This window comes from Musa acuminata, chromosome BXJ3-4 (assembly GCF_036884655.1).
Source record: "Musa acuminata AAA Group cultivar baxijiao chromosome BXJ3-4, Cavendish_Baxijiao_AAA, whole genome shotgun sequence".
NCBI classification, from domain to species: Eukaryota; Viridiplantae; Streptophyta; class Magnoliopsida; order Zingiberales; family Musaceae; genus Musa; species Musa acuminata.
Genome location: NC_088352.1, coordinates 4,764,040 through 4,783,719, shown reverse-complemented (window position 1 = coordinate 4,783,719; position 19,680 = coordinate 4,764,040). Strand labels below are relative to the sequence as shown.

Here is a 19,680-nt window from a genome sequence, read left to right as displayed (position 1 = left end):
TATACAGATTCACCTACACGCATTACAAATATAACAAATATAGATAGTTTCACATCCGTGTAGAACAAGGAATTTAGGTAAAAGGAATAAATTAAATGAAAATTATTCCTGTGGCTAAATGTCAGAAGAATATTTATGTTTAAATTCTTTATACAGATTCACCTTCAAGCATTGCAAACATATCAAATATAGAGATGTTCACATGCATGTAGAACAAGGAATCTGGGTAAAAGGAATTAATTAAATGAAAAATATTCCTGTGGCTAAATGTTAGAAAAATATTTATGTTTAAATTCTTTATACAGATTCACCTTCAAGCATTACAAACATAACAAATATAGGGAGGTTCACATCCATGGAGAACAACAAATCTTGGTAGAAGGAATAGATTAAATGAAAAAAATTTCTGAGGCTAACTGTTTAAACATCAAAATATGGAATATATCTCAATCATCTTCATAAAAACTGTGCCATCCTGTCACATTAATTTGACCAGTTGAGCTTATTTTCCCCATTTAGTCCTCCCAAAGCCAAGTTTAAGCCATCTCAGAGTATATTCCGACCTCTCATTCTTGACGAATTAACCCAATAATGGTAGTTTCTGTAAATAAATATTTCTAGTAGTTCTCTGCTGTCTGTTTAATACAAAACATTTACGTCCTATTCAGTGAATAATCCAAAATAAGGATAGATCAAATTGTGAAGATAATGAAATGATAAACGAATCCAAAAGAACAATGAAAAATTGAAGGCATAAGAAAGAACTGAGAGACATTAAATCAAACATATTTACTGTTTTCTCTGTCCATCATCAAAACTCAAGACGTCACCCATTTTGAATCGATCTAAATGCTGATGGCACCATTATTCGTTGATTGAAATTCTGCAGAATGCCGACAATAATCTGAGTAAAAAAAAAGGGATCGAAATCGGCATCGAATGGGCCGTATCAATTAGCCCTAACAGCTACCACCTCTTCATTGCCCAATCATTATATAAGATGACGAAAACAAGAGGAGGAAGAAGGTGGGGTCCGCGGAGGGGGAAGTGTTTTGGGTTGGGGGGAGGACGGAGGAATGGTTGTCGGCGGAAGTCCGGATGCAGAGGTTTATCGACCGATTCCGGCTTTGTAACCTCAGCAAGAAAAGAAACCATCGAATCCACCACGAAAAAGACCGACAAGGCCAGGAAGAGATCGATAAACCGCTGCGTCCAGAGATCACTCGATTGCAGCGAGGAGGAGATATGAGATTGGAGATGGGGATCACTTACTGTGGCAATCATGTTGTCCGCTTTGGATCCGAAATGGAGACCGGATTGGAATTAGAGACGAGGAAGAGGAAGAGGAGGATCACAAGAGCCAGGCGACATGTGCTTCCATGAAGAGGGGAGGATGGATGAGCTCAGCATGAGCAAGAAGAGCTACTCCCTTCTACCCACTTTTTACCGGTGTGTTCTTTGGAGAAACGAAACTCGTTCCTGCGGGACCCACCGCGGGACCCATCCTTCCTATCAGTAGAAACAAAGCTGGTGGGTTCGTAAGAAATGTTGGGTTTGACTAAATCCCGCGACGATTCTTTTGACGTACTCATATAAGCTGTCTTATCCACGGCACAGAACATTCGACTTGCCCGATCATCCAGAGACACGGTGTGTCAAACGACACGTGTGTGAAGTCTTCCCGTGTTTCGCAACGTGGATGGGACAGGAGAAGCCGTGAGTCGTCAGGCTGAGCCGTCCGTTTCATGATCCTGACCACATCGTCGCCCGCCCGTATGTCGCATCAAGATTCGGGACGGCTAGGTCAACGGTGTCAGATCAACTTCAGTAATATATATAATTAATCATGACTAGGAGTGATTAGCTTGAGTTTTCCAAGGGACACACATTAATATTTGTAAGAATCAATATAGTATTTTTAAAAATTTGTAAGAATTATTGTGGAAAGACACCTATTCAACTATTTATTTCTCTATGGCTAAAAAATGTACATTGACACGTATTGTTTTATTATAATAAGTTGATTTCTAAAGTATTTAATGTATTGGATTAAAGTCACATAAAAAGGTATATTTAGTGCCATTCAGACTTGAGCTCTAAGTCTTTTATAAAAAGGAAGTCACTTTACACCTATACAAACATAAATATACAAAAGGTCTATTTGTATCAATATATATATATATATATATATATATATATATATATATATATATATGTATGTATGTATGTATGTATGTATGTATGTATGTATGTATGTATGTATGTATATATATATAATGCATTCATCTTCGATAAAAGCATAAAATCAGCCCATGCAACCTAACTAGATAGACCTTTTTATTATGCATGATAAGTTAATTTACAATACTAGTATCGAAGTGTGGAACATATTAAAATTGAACCAAGCATCTTTATATGCTCGATGCATTCACTTATGACAAATGCATATGGTTGATTTTTAAATATTTTAAATTTAAACATTCAAATTTATTATAAAATCCTTTTGGTGATACAGATAGCAATGCAGATGTCAGAGTGATCATTCTGATGACATGAGTGTAATTCGAGAAAAAGAAACTATGAGAGAAATGGAGGTGAATGGATTCTTCACCTCTTATTGAGATAGTAAACTTGTACTATAATATTGCCCCTCAATTTTTGTGTAGGTACTCCAGAATATGTAGTGTTGCCATTTCTTTTGGTAACAAAAGCCCCTCAAATTTTATAGGTCAACAAATATTGATATTAATACCTTATTATTGAGATTAAGATTTATACATCCAATTGTACTAACCAATTGGACGAAGAAAACTTCTTGTATGAGATATCTTGATCTAGCATATACCATTAATAGGACTTGTTTTCACTTATCTAAACAGTTTGTATCGCTTTACAAGTGAATGGTGGGGGCTAATTATATATTATCGTCTTTAATTAGACTTCTTTAGTGTCCTGATTAATAAATTTTAAAAATTTATATTAGAATTCGTATAGTTATAAAAGTGAAACGTCTAATTTTATTTATCTTAACGCTATCGATTTTAGCAACGGAAGTATGAAAACAATGGGCAAAAATATAATTTTAACGTCGCATTATGTTTTTTGGTGATGATAAATAGCATTGCGCCGGTGGGAGTTGTAGATGACTATTATCGATGAGAGAGCAACAATAATAAATGAGGCAAAGAAAGAGAAGGAAAAGAATGATGTAGATTTTGATGCTTTGCATTTGCATTGATACCATTTAAGTAATTTCGTCGATGTCAATACAAATGTAAAACGGCGAAAGGATTGCTTGACATCTACATCAACACAAACATAAATGCGGATGTAGAGTAGTGTCGTTATGCCTCGGTGTCGGCATTGATAATAATAAGAGGATGGACACCGTCGCTCTACATTTATGTCGGCATCGATGCAAATGACAAACAACCCTTTCATTATTCAGGTTCTCGTTATATGCTTCTCTTTATTTATGATTTTACAATATTCACTTAGATATATTTTGTGAAGGAAAAATCAAATTTTTTTTTTGAAAATTTCAAGAGTTTAAGTTAATAGTTGAAAGTACTCTTAAATAAAAAAATTAAAAGATTGCATATCGATAATGGCAGAGAATTCACTTCTTATATATTATTCTCTTTTTGTAAAGAGTATGGTATCAAAAGGAAACTTACATGTGCAAATACACTAAAAAAAACAATAGTGTAGCTTAATGAAAAATTTGACATCTCATGGAAACTCATAAGTGTTTGGTTTCCTGCAAAAAATTTACCCAAAGGGCACAAGGTATGATATGTGCAACTTATATTATTAATTGAATTTCTCTTAGTTTAATCAATCTGAAATTTTCATATCAACTCATGTTTAGTGAGAAACGTTAAACATTTAAAAGTATTTGGTTCTGTATGCTATGTTTATATAGCATACTCAAAGAGAAGGAAATTTAATATTAAGATCAAGAAATATATTTTTATTGATTGTGATAAAAGGAAGAAATATTATAAATGCATTGATTCATACATATAGGTATATGGTATCCTGAGATGTTGTGTTTGATGATGTTTTTAGTTATTATCCTTTATAAATAATTTTTTTTAAAATTTCAATCATAATAATAAAAGTAATATATGTGGAAAACCTGATTGAGTCTCCTTTATCATGTAATGTTCTTATATATTTTAGCTCATTTTTTCCTTTATATGTGCTTATTATTGTTATTTCTTTATTATTAATGATCGAGCGAAACGATAGGTGGCTTAATGATATTCATAAAAAAAGAAATTTTAATATTAAAAAAATAGAAAAGAATAATTGTCAAATGAGCACATTATAGAGTTAGAGATAATATATGCATATCATTATTTCTTCGATAAACCAATTGATGATTTTAAACTTACTTGATTTGATGAAGCCAAAGATGTTAAGGTGTGGGAGGATACTATGAATGAAGAAATGAATGCTTTTTATAAAAATAAAACTTTGGATCTTGTATCAAAGCTCACAAATATAGATCTAATTACTTGCAAATGGGTCTATAAGGTGAAACATAAGTTAGATAAAAGTATAAATCATTATAAGGCAAGACTTATTGTAAAGAGGTTTTCTTAAAATATAAAGAAGATTACGAGGAAACATATAGTCCTGTGGCCAAGATGACATATATGATAGCCAATCTTAAATGGAAGCTTTGGTACCTTGATGTGAAGAATACATTCCCATATGATGAAATTGATAATGATATTTATAAAAGGATATCAAGTTATACTTTTATTTCTAAATCAAATTATATTTATAAGCTCAAGAAGGTTCTCTGCGGGTTAAGTAGACTCTCAGGGCATGATATGAAAAAATTAGTCAACACTTATAATTTTATGATTTTTTTTTCTTATTAAAAAAAAAAGAAACCCTATATATTATTGTTCTTCTATATGTGAATGATATAATCATCAACCATAATGTTGAAATAGAGATTTCAAAATTTTATGGTGATCTTTCTCTCTAATTTGAATTGAAATTCTTAGGAGAGATTAATATTTTTCTTGATCCGAAGGTGATGAATATAAACAAAGATATATTTATCTCTCAAAGAAAATTATTGAAAGGTTTGGAATTAATAAAAATAAGAAAGATTCTACTCCATTTGATGTAAATAAAAAATTAAATTATAATGATAAGAAAATATTTTCTCACTCTTGATCTTTTCGTGCTCTTATTAGTAGTATTATCTACTTAACAATTATAAGATCAGATATTACATTTTCAGTTGATCCTGTAAGTCATTTTATACGATTTTTACAACAATTTTTTTAAAAAAATATATGAATTCTATCCTTATTTGAGATTATTTTATAAAAGGGGCATACATCTTGAATTACATGGTTATATAAATACTGATCTAGGAGATAATTTGGATAATCGTAGATCTACTTGTTATGCCTTTTTATATTATTTTACTTGTATTTCATAGTGTAGTAAAAAATAATAATCGATCTCTTTTTCTATAACCGAAGCAAAATACAACGCTTCGTCACTTGGTGCTCAAGAATGTATAGTCAAGGAGTCTAATTATGGACGTGTGCTATCAAATTAACAAACCAACTATTTTATAAGGTAAAAATCAAAATGTCTTAAAATTGGCTATAAATCTAATTTGTCATGTAAGAACTAAGCATATTGAAATTGAATATCATTTTATCCGAGAAAAAATGGTCATTAAGGCGATGAAGATAAAAAATAAAGATAATATAGTAGGTATTTTGACCAAATCGTTTTCCAAAAAACCATTTGAAGATCTTCCAAAATAAGATGAGAGTAATCTCCAAAAATATACTGTAAGGGGGAGTGTTAAGAAGTTAAAATATATTTTGAAAGATTATAAATTAATATCTTACCTTTTAAATAAGATTAGATAAAGTTATATGGATAAAGGATTCAGAGCTTAAAAAGATAAAATATATTTTAAAAGTCTTAAATTGAAGATTTACCTTTTAAATAAAATTAAATAGAATTATAGAGATAAAAAAAACTCTTATATTTCACATCTATAAATAGATGATATAGATCTAAGTCTCAAAGTATTCAAACTTATAGGATCGAAGTCTAAGATTCAATCAAGGTTGTAAGTATTTTTCCTTTAAAAATTTTAATATAAATTTTTTATTTAATTAAATCTTGAGCTAGTAGCACCTCGTTATTATTATTTGAGAACAAATTATACCTGCATTCCCTCCCTTTCTTCACACAAGTATCGGAGGACAAAGCAACCTGCACCAAACTTTGCTGCTTCTATCTCCCCCCATGAAGGGTAACTCAGGTCGGGAGCTTCAGAATGGAAGCAAAACGAGCCTTCAGAACACCCCTAGGATCGTTCTTCTTCTGACTGCAACCCTCCTCCTCACCATCATTCCTCAATATCTCTTCCCTTTGTTAGCCACATCACTTGCATGGAGAAGCCAGTCCTCTTCTTCATCATCATCTTCTTCTTCTTCGTCTTCTTCGAGTGATATGGCTCGTGATTCCATTGCCGGTCTGGGAGTGGCACAGCATTCGTGTGACATCTTCCGAGGGGAGTGGGTTCCGAACCCTAACGCGCCGTCCTACACCAACGAGAGCTGCTGGGCCATTCACGAGTACCAGAATTGCATGAAGTTTGGGAGGCCCGACACGGGCTTCATGAAGTGGAGGTGGAAACCGACCCACTGCGAGCTGCCGGTCTTCAACCCGGCGCAGTTCCTGGAGCTCGTTAGGGGGAAGTCCCTGGCGTTCGTCAGCGACTCCTTGGGGAGGAACCAAATGCAGTCCCTCGTCTGTCTCCTCCTCAGAGTGAGTTGTCCCTTTCCAGTCTTCGTCTTATTCTCTCTGGTGTCTCCCTAACGTGTAGCAAAGCCGCACTTTCAGTAACGAGTGACCTGCAACCAATAGAGAATGATAAGAACATCAACTGTACTGCTACTTCAGATGCTCTCAACCATTGCAGCATAAGGCTTCTCCTTAAATGCATCTGCAGGTGACGTACGTGGTGGATGCCTCCGTCACCCAAGACGACAATTTCCGACGGTATTACTTCCCCACCCACAACTTCACCGTCGCCAGCTTCTGGTCACCGTTCCTGGTAAGGGCCCACAAAGTCGACCCCAATGCCTCCACGTACAGTGGCATGTTCAACCTGTACCTGGACGAGCCCGACACCAACTGGACCACCAAGATGACGGAGTTCGACTACGTGATCATGTCGGCCGGGCACTGGCTTTTACGGCCGACCATGTTCTACGAGGGCGGCCAGCTCATCGGTTGCCACAACTGCCTGGCCCCGAACGTCACCGACCTGACCATGCACTACAGCTACCGGCGGGTGTTCCGGGCGGCGTTCCGGGTCTTCAACAGCCTCGAAGGATTCAGGGGGACGGTGTTCCTGCGGACGTTCTCGCCGTCGCACTTCGAGAACGGCACGTGGGACAACGGGGGGGACTGCGTTCGGCGGCAGCCGTTCCGCCGCGACGAGACGAGACTGGACAGCATCAACCTCAAGATGTACATGACGCAGGTGGAGGAGTTCCGGGAGGCAGAGAGGGAAGGACGGGAGAAGGGCGTCAGGTTCCGGCTGCTGGACACCACGGATGCGATGCTGCTGAGGCCGGACGGGCACCCCAGCCGGTACGGCCACCTGCCGCACGAGAACGTGCCGATGTACAACGACTGCGTGCACTGGTGCCTGCCGGGGCCCATCGACACGTGGAACGACTTCTTGCTCCACATGGTGAAGAACGAGGGTGGGAGAGCGCGCTCTTGGAACGCCCGGAAGTCCACCATCAAGTAGATGGGTCGATGTCTTCTTTTCTTTCGTAAGTAGATCCACCCTGTTCTACATGAAGAAAGCCACATTATGCGTCACTGTGGGTGCTTTGATTGTTTGAAGACGAAGCTACAAGCTGTAAGAAACTATGAATGATGTTCTATATTGATAGCTGAACAAATTTATGGTATGACAGCAATAACATCAAATTTGGTGCATATAAACTATTGCAGCATACACCAATTCGGGCGAACAATGAAGAAAATATGATGCAGGTGGTGTATATGCCGTGAAAGGAGACACTGTATAAAGTTCTGCAACATTAACTATGACTTGGCTTCATTGAGCCCTAAAACTCAAAATGAAAGGTGTAATACTTTACTGAGAGTAAATAGGCTAGATGAGAACAAGATCCTCCGATAACCAGAGTTTCAACTTGCAAGAGCATCAGATTGCACTCACAGTGTGTTCTTTGCTGATAAAACAGTAATTTCATCATGGCCTAGAATTGAAGTGGTTCACATACATATCTAACACTAGCAAAATTGATCGAGATCTCATCCACTAGGCTACCCATTCTTTACATGAAACTATATGACACTAACAATAGAGTCTGACCTAATAGAGGAAGCAAACTATTTTATCATAGCTACTAAGACAAACAAGAAAATAACATAAATCAGGAACTTGAGAATGACATAGTAAAAGTTCTCAATTAGGAAGTGCTCAAGATTTAACAAAATAAAGCAGGAATAATAATCTGAAAGAACTGCACGATCTGTTTAATTAGTCACACTCTCACTTCTTTCGAAATGTTACAAAAGATAACAATGGCATGAAGGCCTCAAAAAGATTGTGCTCTATAGGGCAATTACCAAAATTCACAGAAGTATACAGAAGGAGAAAAGAAAAGCAAGAAGAGATTCTTGCATTTAATTCATGACACCTAGCAATAGCATGAAATTTTACCTAGAAAATAGAAAATAAACTGCTATCATAATTTCAACCAACTAGAGAAGTTAATTATCCTACCAATCGATTTGAATACAAATACAAAGGTATGTTGGTTTTTATGTATGGTCAGCTATGCCCTGGGAAGCTACTATGTCTTATTAATTATCCAACAAGTAGAGAAGGTAGTAAGGTCATTAGTAAAGAAAACAAGAAAGACAATAATTAAATACCACCATTTTTACACAAGCTACCCATGATATCGTGGCTATTTATACATCAAGGAAAATGAGGTTGGAAGTACATAAATGTAGTTATACTTCTCAAAATGGTTTCTTACAACTCACCTTGTCTTATCATAATGCATTAAGAATTTAGACTCTCCTACCCAAAAAACAAAGTCAGGCACACATTCAGCATGCAGATTACTTGACTGCTTTGTTTTCTATATGCATTGTATTCTAATTTGTTTTTGCAGATAAGAATGAAATATAAAACCTTGTCAGTCACTTGAAACACATCCAACAGAACACATGTTATAAATAGGTAGCTATGTCATGCACGTAATTAAATAATCCAAAGATCACTGTACCATTCATGTATTCATGGGCACCACCATATTTCAGCACGTACAATTCACACAACAAAATACACCACATGCTCTCACAGTAAAAAAAATATACATGTACCATATAGCTCTTTTCTAGAAAACTATTGATGTTTAAATTCTTTATACAGATTCACCTTCAAGCATTACAAACATAACAAATATAGAGAGGTTCACATCCGTGTAGAACAAGGAATCTTGGTAAAAGGAATAAATTAAATGAAAAATATTCCTGTGGCTAAATGTTAGAAAAATATTTATGTTTAAATTCTTTATACAGATTCACCTTCAAGCATTACATACATAACAAATACAGAGAGGTTCACATCCATGTAGAACAAGGAATCTTGGTAAAAGGAATTAATTAAATGAAAAATATTCCTGTGGCTAAATGTTAGAAAAATATTTATGTTTAAATTCTTTATACAGATTCACCTTCAAGCATTACATACATAACAAATACAGAGAGGTTCACATCCATGTAGAACAAGGAATCTTGGTAAAAGGAATTAATTAAATGAAAAATATTCCTGTGGCTAAATGTTAGAAAAATATTCCTGTTTAAACTCTTTATACAGATTCACCTTCAAGCATTACATACATAACAAATACAGAGAGGTTCACATCCATGTAGAACAAGGAATCTTGGTAAAAGGAATTAATTAAATGAAAAATATTCCTGTGGCTAAATGTTTAAACATCAAAATATGGAATATATCTCAATCATCTTCATAAAAACTGTGCCATCCTGTCACATTAATTTGACCAGTTGAGCTTATTTTCCCCATTTAGTCCTCACAAAGCCAAGTTTAAGCCATCTCAGAGTATATTCCGACCTCTCATTCTTGACGAACTAACCAGTAATGGTAGCTTCTGTAAATAAAGATTTCTAGTAGTCCTCTGCTGTCTATTTAATACACAACTTTTACGTCCTATTCAGTGAATAATCCAAAATGAGGATGCATCAAATGGTGAAGATAATGAAAAGATAAACGAATCCAAAAGAACAATGCAAAATTGAAGGCATAAGGAAGAACTGAGAGACATTAAATCAAACATATTTACTGTTTTCTCTCTCCATCATCACAACTCAAGACGTCACCCATTTTGAATCGATCTAAATGCTGATGACACTATTATTCATTGGTTGAAAATCTACAGAATGCCGACAATAATCTGAGTAAAAAAAGGATCGAAATCGGCATCGAATGGACCGTATCGATTAGCCCTAACAGCTACCACCTCTTCATTGCCCAATCATCATATAAGATGACGAAAACAAGAGGAGGAAGAAGGGGGGAACGGAGGAATGGTTGTCGTCGGAAGTCCGGATGCAGAGGTTTATCGACCGATTCCGGCTTTGTAACCTCAGCAAGAAAAGAAACCATCGAATCCACCACGAAAAGAGACCGACAAGGCCAGGAAGAGATCGATAAACCGCTGCGTCCAGAGATCACTCGATTGCTGCGAGGAGGGGATCTGAGATTGGAGATGGGGATTACTTACTGTGGCAATCATGTTGTCCGCTTTGGATCCGAAATGGAGACCGGATTGGAATTAGAGACGAGGAAGAGGAGGATCATAAGAGCCAGGCGACATGTGCTTCCATAAAGAGGGGAGGATGGATGTGCTCATCATGAGCAACAAGGGCTATTGTTTCTACCCACATTGTTACCGGTGTGATCTTTTGAGAATTGAAACTAGTTCCTGCGGGACCCACGGTTGGCCCCATTCTTCCTATCAGTAGAAACAAAACGGGTGACTTGGTAAGAAATTTTGAGTTTGACAACTCTGTGCCCAATCTCAGGGAGTTGCTGTTCTAAATCCCGACACGATTCTTTTGACGTACTCATATAAGCTGTCTTATCCACGGCACAGAACATTCGATTTGACCGATCATCCAGTGACACGGTGTGCCAAACGACACGTGTGTGAAGTCTTCCCGTGTTTCGCAACGTGGATGGGACAGGAGAAGCCGTGAGTCCAACGGTCAGGCTGAGCCGTCCGTTTCATGATCCTGACCACATCGTCGCCCGCCCGTATGTCGCATCAAGATTCGGGACGGCTAGGTCAACGGTGTCAGATCAACTTCAGCGATATATATAAATTAGTCATGGCTAGGAGTGATTAGCTTTAGTTTTCTAAGGGACACATATATTAATATTTGTAAGAATCAATCTACTTTTTTGTATGGATTAATGTGAAAAGACACCTATTCAATTATTTATTTCTTTGTGGCTAAAAAATTGAAAATGTACATTGACAAGTGTTGTTTATTTACAATAAATTTATTTCTAAAATATATAATATTTTGGATAAAAGACACATAAAAAATATTTTTAGTGTCATTGAGACTTGAACTCAAGTCTTTTCCCGAAAAGAAATCACTTTACGACTATACAAACATAAATATGCAAAAGGTATATATATATATAAATATAATATTTCTAAAAATAAGCCTCATCAAATCAATTGGGTTTTATCAGTGTTATTGTTTTACGGCCTAAAATGAACTATAATAATAATAATAATAATAATAATAATAGAAGAAGAAGAAGAATGGAAAAGATTCCCAACCGAAAACCCTAATGGAGAGCTCTATCATATGCAATCACACGCACTCACTCCAATATAAGTTTTGGTAGCAACACAGAACCCAAAGCGGCGGAGAACATAAAAGAGGGAAGTCGGGATGGAAGTCGGCGGCTGTGGGGCGGCAACAGAGAGGCCGAAGGCAAGCGAGGAGGGCAACGGCAACGCTGAGCCGGCAGTGCCCCACGAGAAGAAGATGAACGGCATCTCCGCGGTCATCCCCGGGTGGTTCTCTGAGCTCAGCCCAATGTGGCCAGGTGTAATATTACTCTCTCGTTGCATCTGCAGGCGATCTACGCTTCTTTCGGTTTCTACCCGCATTTCCTTCTGTGGCCAAGATATCAAGATCCAGTTTTTGTGTTTGGCCTCTCTAGTTCGAGGTGTCACCGGAATTTAGATATGTATCATATCGTGTGAGCGTTGCATCGCACAAGATTCTCTTTTTCCTAGCTTTCTCTGTTAATGGGTATCATCTGGTATGTCATTGTATGTCCTAATAGTCTTTTCATTGTCAGGCTCTCTTTTCTTTAAGATTTAGAATGAGCTATGTTTGGTTTTCTGAATTTTTTTTTCTACAGACTTCGTTCCATTGAGCTAGTTAGAGCGGATTAACATATGTGTTAATCAATTATTACCACCTTTATTTTTTGCGTAGAGGATCTCTAGCTTCGAACATTTTATATGAGTTGATAGTTAATTTGTAATTGTTATCATGTTATTTATTGTTTCCATTTTGTAATATGTAAGAATTTTTGAAATTATTTACAGGAGAAGCTCACTCCTTAAAGGTGGAAAAGATATTGTTTCAGGGGAAGTCGGACTTCCAAAATGTTCTGGTCTTCCAGGTACTTGTGGACAGTGAAAACTAGCAACTTTCTTCTTCTTCAATATAGCTTTTTTTTGCTTTGCCTGATCATATGGCTGTCATTCTGGGTGTCAGTCATCCACATATGGCAAAGTTCTCGTTTTGGATGGAGTCATTCAAGTAGCAGAGAGAGACGAGTGTGCTTACCAGGAAATGATTACACATCTTCCACTCTGTTCAATCTCAAATCCTAAAAAGGTAGCTTTACCATATGCAACTCTTTTAACATTATAAGCATGTTGTGCATGCAGGAACAGTGACATACTTGCGTATTCTACATGGGCAATGAAGCATATATATATAAATATATATATATATATATATATATATATATATATATATATATATATATATGTATGTATATATATATATATGTATGTATATATATATATATGTATATATATATATATATGTACATATATATACATATACATATATATATATATATGTATATGTATATATATGTATATATATATATGTATATATATATATATATATATATATATATATATATATATATTATATGTGTGTGTGTATATATGTGTATATACATATACATGTACATGTATACATATCAACACAACTAATGACTTTTTTGAACAAATAATGTGCTAACTAGTTTTAGTTTTCTCATATGTTACAATAAGTGTGAAAAATAGAGAAGGGAAAAGATGTTCCGGTTCTATTGTAATGTAAATGTTGGATTAAATTGTGAAGACCCGATCATTCACAATGGTTATGTGATTTGTTACATTTTTTTTCTTCACAATGATATATGTGACTGTATTCATTATGTTTACTATTAAATAATTGATTTATATAACTAGGAATTGCTAATTCCATGAGCATGTAAAAGCTTGAATAGCAACTATGGTATATGTCAAAGTTCTCATCAGGAGCAAAGTGAGTGAGTCTAGACACTGATGGCTTAAGCCATTTTTCATATCATCAATGATTAACAAATTTTTCTTCCTTTTAGCTGGCAATAGGATTCATTATCTTTTTCATAACTAAATCTAAATATGATAATCTAATAGAGAGCTTAATAATTTCAAAATTAAGGTTATATACTGGCCATGATTTGGTGCTTGTCATATTCTGATGTGAGTGCTGAAGCTATTCAATTTTTTTGTTTAACACTGTGACACCTTCCCATGCACACATGCGCAGCCATAAAATTTCATCTGTTATCAACTTGCTGAGGTGATTTAAAAGTTGATGCTACGATTCATTAATTTTATCTAGGCCATTAGGTTAGTATGGTTCAATGTTCAAGCTTGTTTTTCCAAATGATACCAATCATTCTCTTTTTCAAAACTGATCTATCACTTTATCTTATTCATAGGTATATCTTAGTATTCAATTTTGTGAGGGTGAGCCTTGGTACAATGGTAATCATGCTAAATAACTTTGGTGACCAGATTTGAATCGCGGACACAATCTCTCTATTTGTCAGGTCTATCTGATGTGGGAGCAGGAGCGGTTTGTTCTTTTTTTTATTAAACTTTATTTTTGTCCCAATTCAAGAGACATTATCTCTCTTGACTTCTCATCTTTCTTGCTATCTCTATGTCAACTGTTACCCGAAAAGGAAAAAAAAGAAAAAAGTTCTCCATTTCTTCTTTCACTGTTAAGGTGCAACAACTGTTACTTCTTTTAATCAACAACGGGTCTTGTCACTTTAACCAGTGATTATTTCATTTCTGTGATACAACAAATGGGTTGTTTTAGTGCATGTTCAAGATATATAATTAGAAGAGGATTCTCTTATCTTTTAGTCATCAGCTAGTATTTACTAAGAACATTATAGTTTTCAGCTTGTTCAAATATATCAAATTGGTGATTGTATTTTTGTTGTTGCTACTGCTATTAGTTCATTGGTCACACACTTTGACTTTGCAATTTTTTGCATAATTGAATGGTTTGTCAATCTTAATCTTTGCAGGTTCTTGTCATTGGAGGCGGAGATGGTGGTGTTCTGCGAGAAGTGTCACGTTACTCATCTGTGCAGCAAATAGACATATGTGAAATTGACAAAATGGTCGTGGATGTGAGTATGAATCTTTTTGAATTTGAATACTTTGCTTTCGTGATTTCAATGCTTTCTCATTTGTAGTATGCACCGAGGAATATTTCTGATTTGCTTGGTGTTGGCCTTCAACTCCACCTGTGCAAAATGTGAAAAGCCTTGGTGGCATATATTCATGTTCTGATTTGTGGAAATTCGCACACAGATTTTACATATTGCCAGCTGGTTATTCATTTTGGTTTCAGTTAGTTTGAATTGTCTATATGGGTCATCATAACATCCTCCACCGATTAGATAGCCATTGTGTCACCTTTGTCTAAAGGTTGATTTCATAAATAAATATGATGTGCTTATTTGGTATCTCTGCATTTGCTTATTTGTCAAAGAACTGCTGGGTGATAGTTGATGTTCTTGGTTTTAAATCCTTATTCTATCAGATTCCTATGCCATCACATGCTTGTTTATTCATGCAAGTGATACTTCCCTCCCCACTCTGATTGACTTTCTGATTGGTTTAGAGTTTGTTAGAACATTGAACTGTAGTTTGTAACAGAAGCCCATCATGACATCCTGTGTAGTAGCTCCAGGTGCAGTCGCTAGATACTATGTTAACCCTTTTAAAGTGTGAACTTGACTTTCTTATATGTGAATAATTTAGAAGAAGATCTAGCTTCAAAAGAAGTTTAGGCAAATGTGGGGAATGAGAGAGTCTAACCAGTGAAAGGAAACATGATATAAGAAAATATTTACTGTAATCAATTCATCACCTTTATTACATTTCACTCTTTCAGAAGGGGGAAATACAATCTTATGTTGCATTTGCCTTCTTGCATTTCTAGGAACTACCCCTTTAGGCCTGCAGATTATTGAATTGGATCTGGTCTGTAAAATATGGACTAAAGAAATCAGTTATGCTCCGAGTATATATCCCCTTTGGATATAGTGGCTCTAGTCTACTGTCATTTACATTTGAACATGATTCATGAAGTGCATCTTCTTTTGATTCAGCACTCTGCATTCCGTTGTTGTGATTTATGGTAAACCAATTTATGATTTCATGTTTAGTTATTTGAATCATGACCATCCATTGGTTGGTAAATATTTGATTGCCAGCTTTGCCGATCAGTAAAATTCTTTGCCTAATGTAGGTCATTCAGCACAACATAAATACTATTGGCATCATATCTCATATTTCATCCGGAACTATTAGATGTGACACAGATTGATAAAATTACCTTCCTCTACATATGCATTTGCTTTTAGAAGTTGATTTAAGTACCATTGTTGTGCTTACAAGTTACAACTATCGATCAGATATCGTTGTTTCATATGCGCTGTGAACTGCATGATTGCACATATTGAAAGGGTAGGTCTCGTCTGATGTTAACTCTTTTTGGTTGTAGTGAGGCCCTACGATAGTCCAGGTGTAGTAAAAAACTCATGTAGAAGATAGTTACCTCCTTGAATCTTATTTCCTTCTGCTTTGTTGACTCTGAAAAAGCGACTGGTTTATTTTCTATTTTTTTCCCCCTCAAACAGGTTTCTAAGCAATTTTTCCCTCATCTGGCTGTTGGGTATGAGGATCCTCGTGTTACTCTACATATTGGTGATGGTAAGAAACTCCTTCCAATGATTATATTATTTTTCCTGTATTATTTAAATGGAAAATGGTGGTCTTACTCTCCTTGTCTAGATAGTTAATTCAATATCACGTCTTAACTTGTGGCCTAGATTAATACTGTAATTGTTACCTTAAGATTCAATAACAACTTAAATAAAATGTCAAGTGGTTCAGACCATATGTTAGTACCATCAAATATTTGCCTGCTCATATGAAACAGATATGACTGGAAGCTTGGTAAGCACCAACATTGTCTTTAGTAGGTAATATTGACATGGTTTTAAAAGCATGCTTGACTGACAATTGAACTTCAGTAATAATTCAGCTGTCAATTGTAGTTCCTTTTTTTTGGGTCCTCTCCAATCGCAACTCATAATTTCATGACTTGCAGGAGTTGCATTCCTCAAAGATGCGCCTGAAGGTACTTACGATGCAGTCATCGTGGATTCTTCTGATCCGATAGGTATAGAGACTTGCATTAGTTTTGCCCTCTTTTTCTCTTTCTACCAAAACCTTTCTAATTTCATCACTTGGCTTATACAGGTCCAGCTCAAGAACTTTTTGAGAAACCTTTCTTTCAATCAGTGGCAAAAGCTCTCCGTCCAGGAGGGGTTGTGTGCACCCAGGCAGAGAGCATATGGCTCCATATGCACATTATAGAAGGCATTGTCTCTGCCTGTTGTCAGATCTTTAAAGGCTCTGTGAATTATGCTTGGACAACAGTACCTACATACCCAAGGCATGTGCATGTCGACTTCATATTTCTTTGGGCACTTTCTTCTTGATGTAATATAATGGAATTAGGGTGCCTTGTTATTGATATATGAATGCAGTGGAGCTATAGGTTTCATGCTTTGCTCCACGGAGGGACCAGCTGTTGACTTCCAGCATCCTGTCTATCAGATTGATGAGGATGAAGCTTCCAACAAATCTAAAGGACCCTTGAAGTTCTACAATTCACAGGTACTCATTAGAGGAACTCTACAACAAGGGACTTGACTTTACCTCATCTATCGTCCTAATTAATACCTAACTATATTGTTTCCACAGATTCATTCTGCTGCATTCTGTCTGCCATCTTTTGCAAAGAGGGTCATTGATTCTAAAACCAGTTGAGGTTTATCTCTGTCCTTCCGAGTCGAGACGAGAACAATCCTCGATGAAATGATGCAGGCTGGCAAATGATACCACGGCTGCGTAGCTCATCAATGCCGTCTATTCATTTGGTCATGCATAATTAAGAGGAATATAGCACCAAGAATTTTGTTTATCCCCAGTTAGTCGATATATAATCATCTAGTTAACATGTCATTATGAGCTCACCAAGTCAAATGGTGTTTCATTCATCTTTGGATGAAGTTGCAGCTTTCTTTTTCACCACCTAATTATATAAATGGCAGTTTTAGCTTTCTATTAGAATGTGACTTGGGGTTGAATTCCTTCACAATTTGGTAATTATGTCATTTCCTTTATTTAGTGCCAGAGAACAGAAGAGTATCCTTCTTTGCTCTTAGGAGCATTGATATTGGTAACACATGGATAAGCAAAAAGAAAGGATGTGGTGTTCAAAACGATTGATCCTTATCTAAATGAATGAGTACTTGCAATCATTCCACTCCTTTATCATGTTTATATGTTTTCCAAAAAATAAAAATATTCCTATGCCATTAGAATACCTATTTTTTCTTCCATTTTATAGACATTACAGAATGTCTCAAAAGTTTATTAATTAATTTGTTTCTAATATAACTCAAACATTGTAGATTATGTTCAGCTTAATTTTTCTAAGATTATTTTTATTTTTATTTCTAATAATATTCAAATGTTATTTTTTTTCTAGGATTTCCACTTGGAGGAGGTTTCATCCTTGACCATAAGTGCATGTACATATTCTATATCAAAATCAAAATGTATATTTATTACATACCATACATCCATAGCTTAATGCAACACAGAAAAGTTACAGATGTAAATAGAATCACAACTAGTAGAAATACTAAATAATTAATTAACAACAATAATTATAATCATAATATAAAGAAAAGGGTAAAATAGTCATTTGAGCGTCCGCCGAAAAATATCGAACTTTTTTAGATGAAAGCTATCCAGGGTGAAGAAGAGGGTTTGGGCAGGGGACGGGGGGAAGGGGGACGGGGGAAGGTGGAGGCCGGAGGAGAAGGGGATGTGTGATTGATCGACTGGTGTAAGAAGGAATCGGAGCATTCCAAGTCTTCCTTCTGTTTGGAGGCCGATTGATTGCAAGGCGGAGGCGGAGGATGAGGAGGAACAGGATTTGAGATACAAGAGTTCAAAGCTACGCCTTTGATCGATCATCTGTTCGCCTCCTCGCCTCTTGAAGATCCGATCATTGGGTTTCCGTGTGTGTTGAAGAAGAGATGCGGAAGGGCCGAGCTCCGGCTGTGGCTGCGGCTGCCGCGGCGATGACGGTGGAGGTTCGGTACCGCGGCGTCCGGAAGCGGCCGTGGGGGCGGTTTGCGGCCGAGATCCGGGATCCCTGGAAGAAAGCCCGGGTGTGGCTCGGCACCTTCGACTCCGCCGAGGACGCCGCCCGGGCCTACGACGCCGCCGCCATCGCCTTCCGGGGGCCTAAGGCTAAGACCAACTTTCCTTGCTCCCCCTCCTCTCCTCCACCTCCCGTCCCTCCCTTCCGCTCCCCCTCCGCCGCGCGATTCGCCTTTGGAGGGCGTCACCCGCCGCCGTCTCCCCCTCCACCGCAGCGGCCGACGTGCAGCAGCCTCAGTAGCACCGTGGAATCCTTCAGCGGGCCCCGGATAACCGCGGCGGCCGCGCCGACCCACGTCCGGGCGTCGCATCGCAGGAGGCAGTCCAACCCGCCGCCCCAACGAATCCTTGTCGGCGAGGAGGACTGCCACAGCGACTGCGGGTCCTCGTCCTCGGTCGTGGATGACGACAACGGCGACATCGCATCGGCATGCCCGCAACCGCTGCCCTTCGATCTCAATCTCCTCCCACCAGCCGACGATGACTTCCACGCCGTCGCCCTCAACCTCTGATGCCTTGCTCTCACGCGCAAAGAGTAGAGAAGACGGTCCTCAGAAAAAGTTGGTTTTTTCCTTCTCCTTACAACAATCTCTCGATGTGTTCTCATATTTACTTGCTACCTTTTGGTCGTTCCGTTCTATATTATGTTGGTTGGATTTGTGATCTGTTATTAATATGATTTCAAGAGTTTGAGTCA

At 37.0% G+C, this 19,680-nt stretch overlaps 3 protein-coding genes and 1 long non-coding RNA gene across 4 annotated transcripts; 3 read left to right on the top strand and 1 right to left on the bottom strand.

The window, feature by feature from the left end:
• Positions 1–264: 264 nt before the first annotated feature.
• Positions 265–1,424, bottom strand: LOC135634953 (uncharacterized). The gene is made up of 2 exons (XR_010495511.1): positions 1,273–1,424; positions 265–883 (listed from the first exon to the last, which is right to left on the bottom strand). It is a non-coding gene; the product is annotated as an uncharacterized LOC135634953 (long non-coding RNA).
• A 4,876-nt stretch (positions 1,425–6,300) lies between these two features.
• Positions 6,301–7,858, top strand: LOC135635090 (protein trichome birefringence-like 19). The gene is made up of 2 exons (XM_065145939.1): positions 6,301–6,825; positions 7,010–7,858. The coding sequence occupies exons 1-2, from the start codon at positions 6,301–6,303 to the stop codon at positions 7,817–7,819; spliced, it is 1,335 nt and encodes a 444-aa protein (XP_065002011.1). The 3' UTR covers positions 7,820–7,858.
• Positions 7,859–11,966: 4,108 nt separating this feature from the next.
• On the top strand, positions 11,967–17,871 carry LOC135635547 (spermidine synthase 1-like). The gene is made up of 9 exons (XM_065146687.1): positions 11,967–12,202; positions 12,714–12,790; positions 12,886–13,008; positions 14,756–14,860; positions 16,379–16,451; positions 16,852–16,923; positions 17,004–17,199; positions 17,294–17,423; positions 17,511–17,871. Exons 1-9 carry the CDS (start codon positions 12,046–12,048, stop codon positions 17,574–17,576), a joined length of 999 nt encoding a protein of 332 aa, XP_065002759.1. The 5' UTR covers positions 11,967–12,045; the 3' UTR covers positions 17,577–17,871.
• A 694-nt stretch (positions 17,872–18,565) lies between these two features.
• Positions 18,566–19,680, top strand: LOC135637324 (ethylene-responsive transcription factor 3-like). The gene has a single exon (XM_065150009.1). The coding sequence runs from the start codon at positions 18,857–18,859 to the stop codon at positions 19,493–19,495; it is 639 nt and encodes a 212-aa protein (XP_065006081.1). The 5' UTR covers positions 18,566–18,856; the 3' UTR covers positions 19,496–19,680.

Excerpts from the sequence above, each read along its gene's own strand:
- LOC135635090 (XM_065145939.1), top strand. The coding sequence starts at position 6,301 with ATGAAGGGTAACTCAGGTCGGGAGCTTCAGAATGGAAGCAAAACGAGC. Across the intron at positions 6,826-7,009 it reads TCGTCTGTCTCCTCCTCAGA|GTGACGTACGTGGTGGATGC; the intron begins GTGAGTTGTCCC and ends ATGCATCTGCAG.
- LOC135635547 (XM_065146687.1), top strand. The coding sequence starts at position 12,046 with ATGGAAGTCGGCGGCTGTGGGGCGGCAACAGAGAGGCCGAAGGCAAGC. Across the intron at positions 12,791-12,885 it reads AAAATGTTCTGGTCTTCCAG|TCATCCACATATGGCAAAGT; the intron begins GTACTTGTGGAC and ends TCTGGGTGTCAG. Across the intron at positions 16,452-16,851 it reads TACTCTACATATTGGTGATG|GAGTTGCATTCCTCAAAGAT; the intron begins GTAAGAAACTCC and ends CATGACTTGCAG.
- LOC135637324 (XM_065150009.1), top strand. The coding sequence starts at position 18,857 with ATGCGGAAGGGCCGAGCTCCGGCTGTGGCTGCGGCTGCCGCGGCGATG.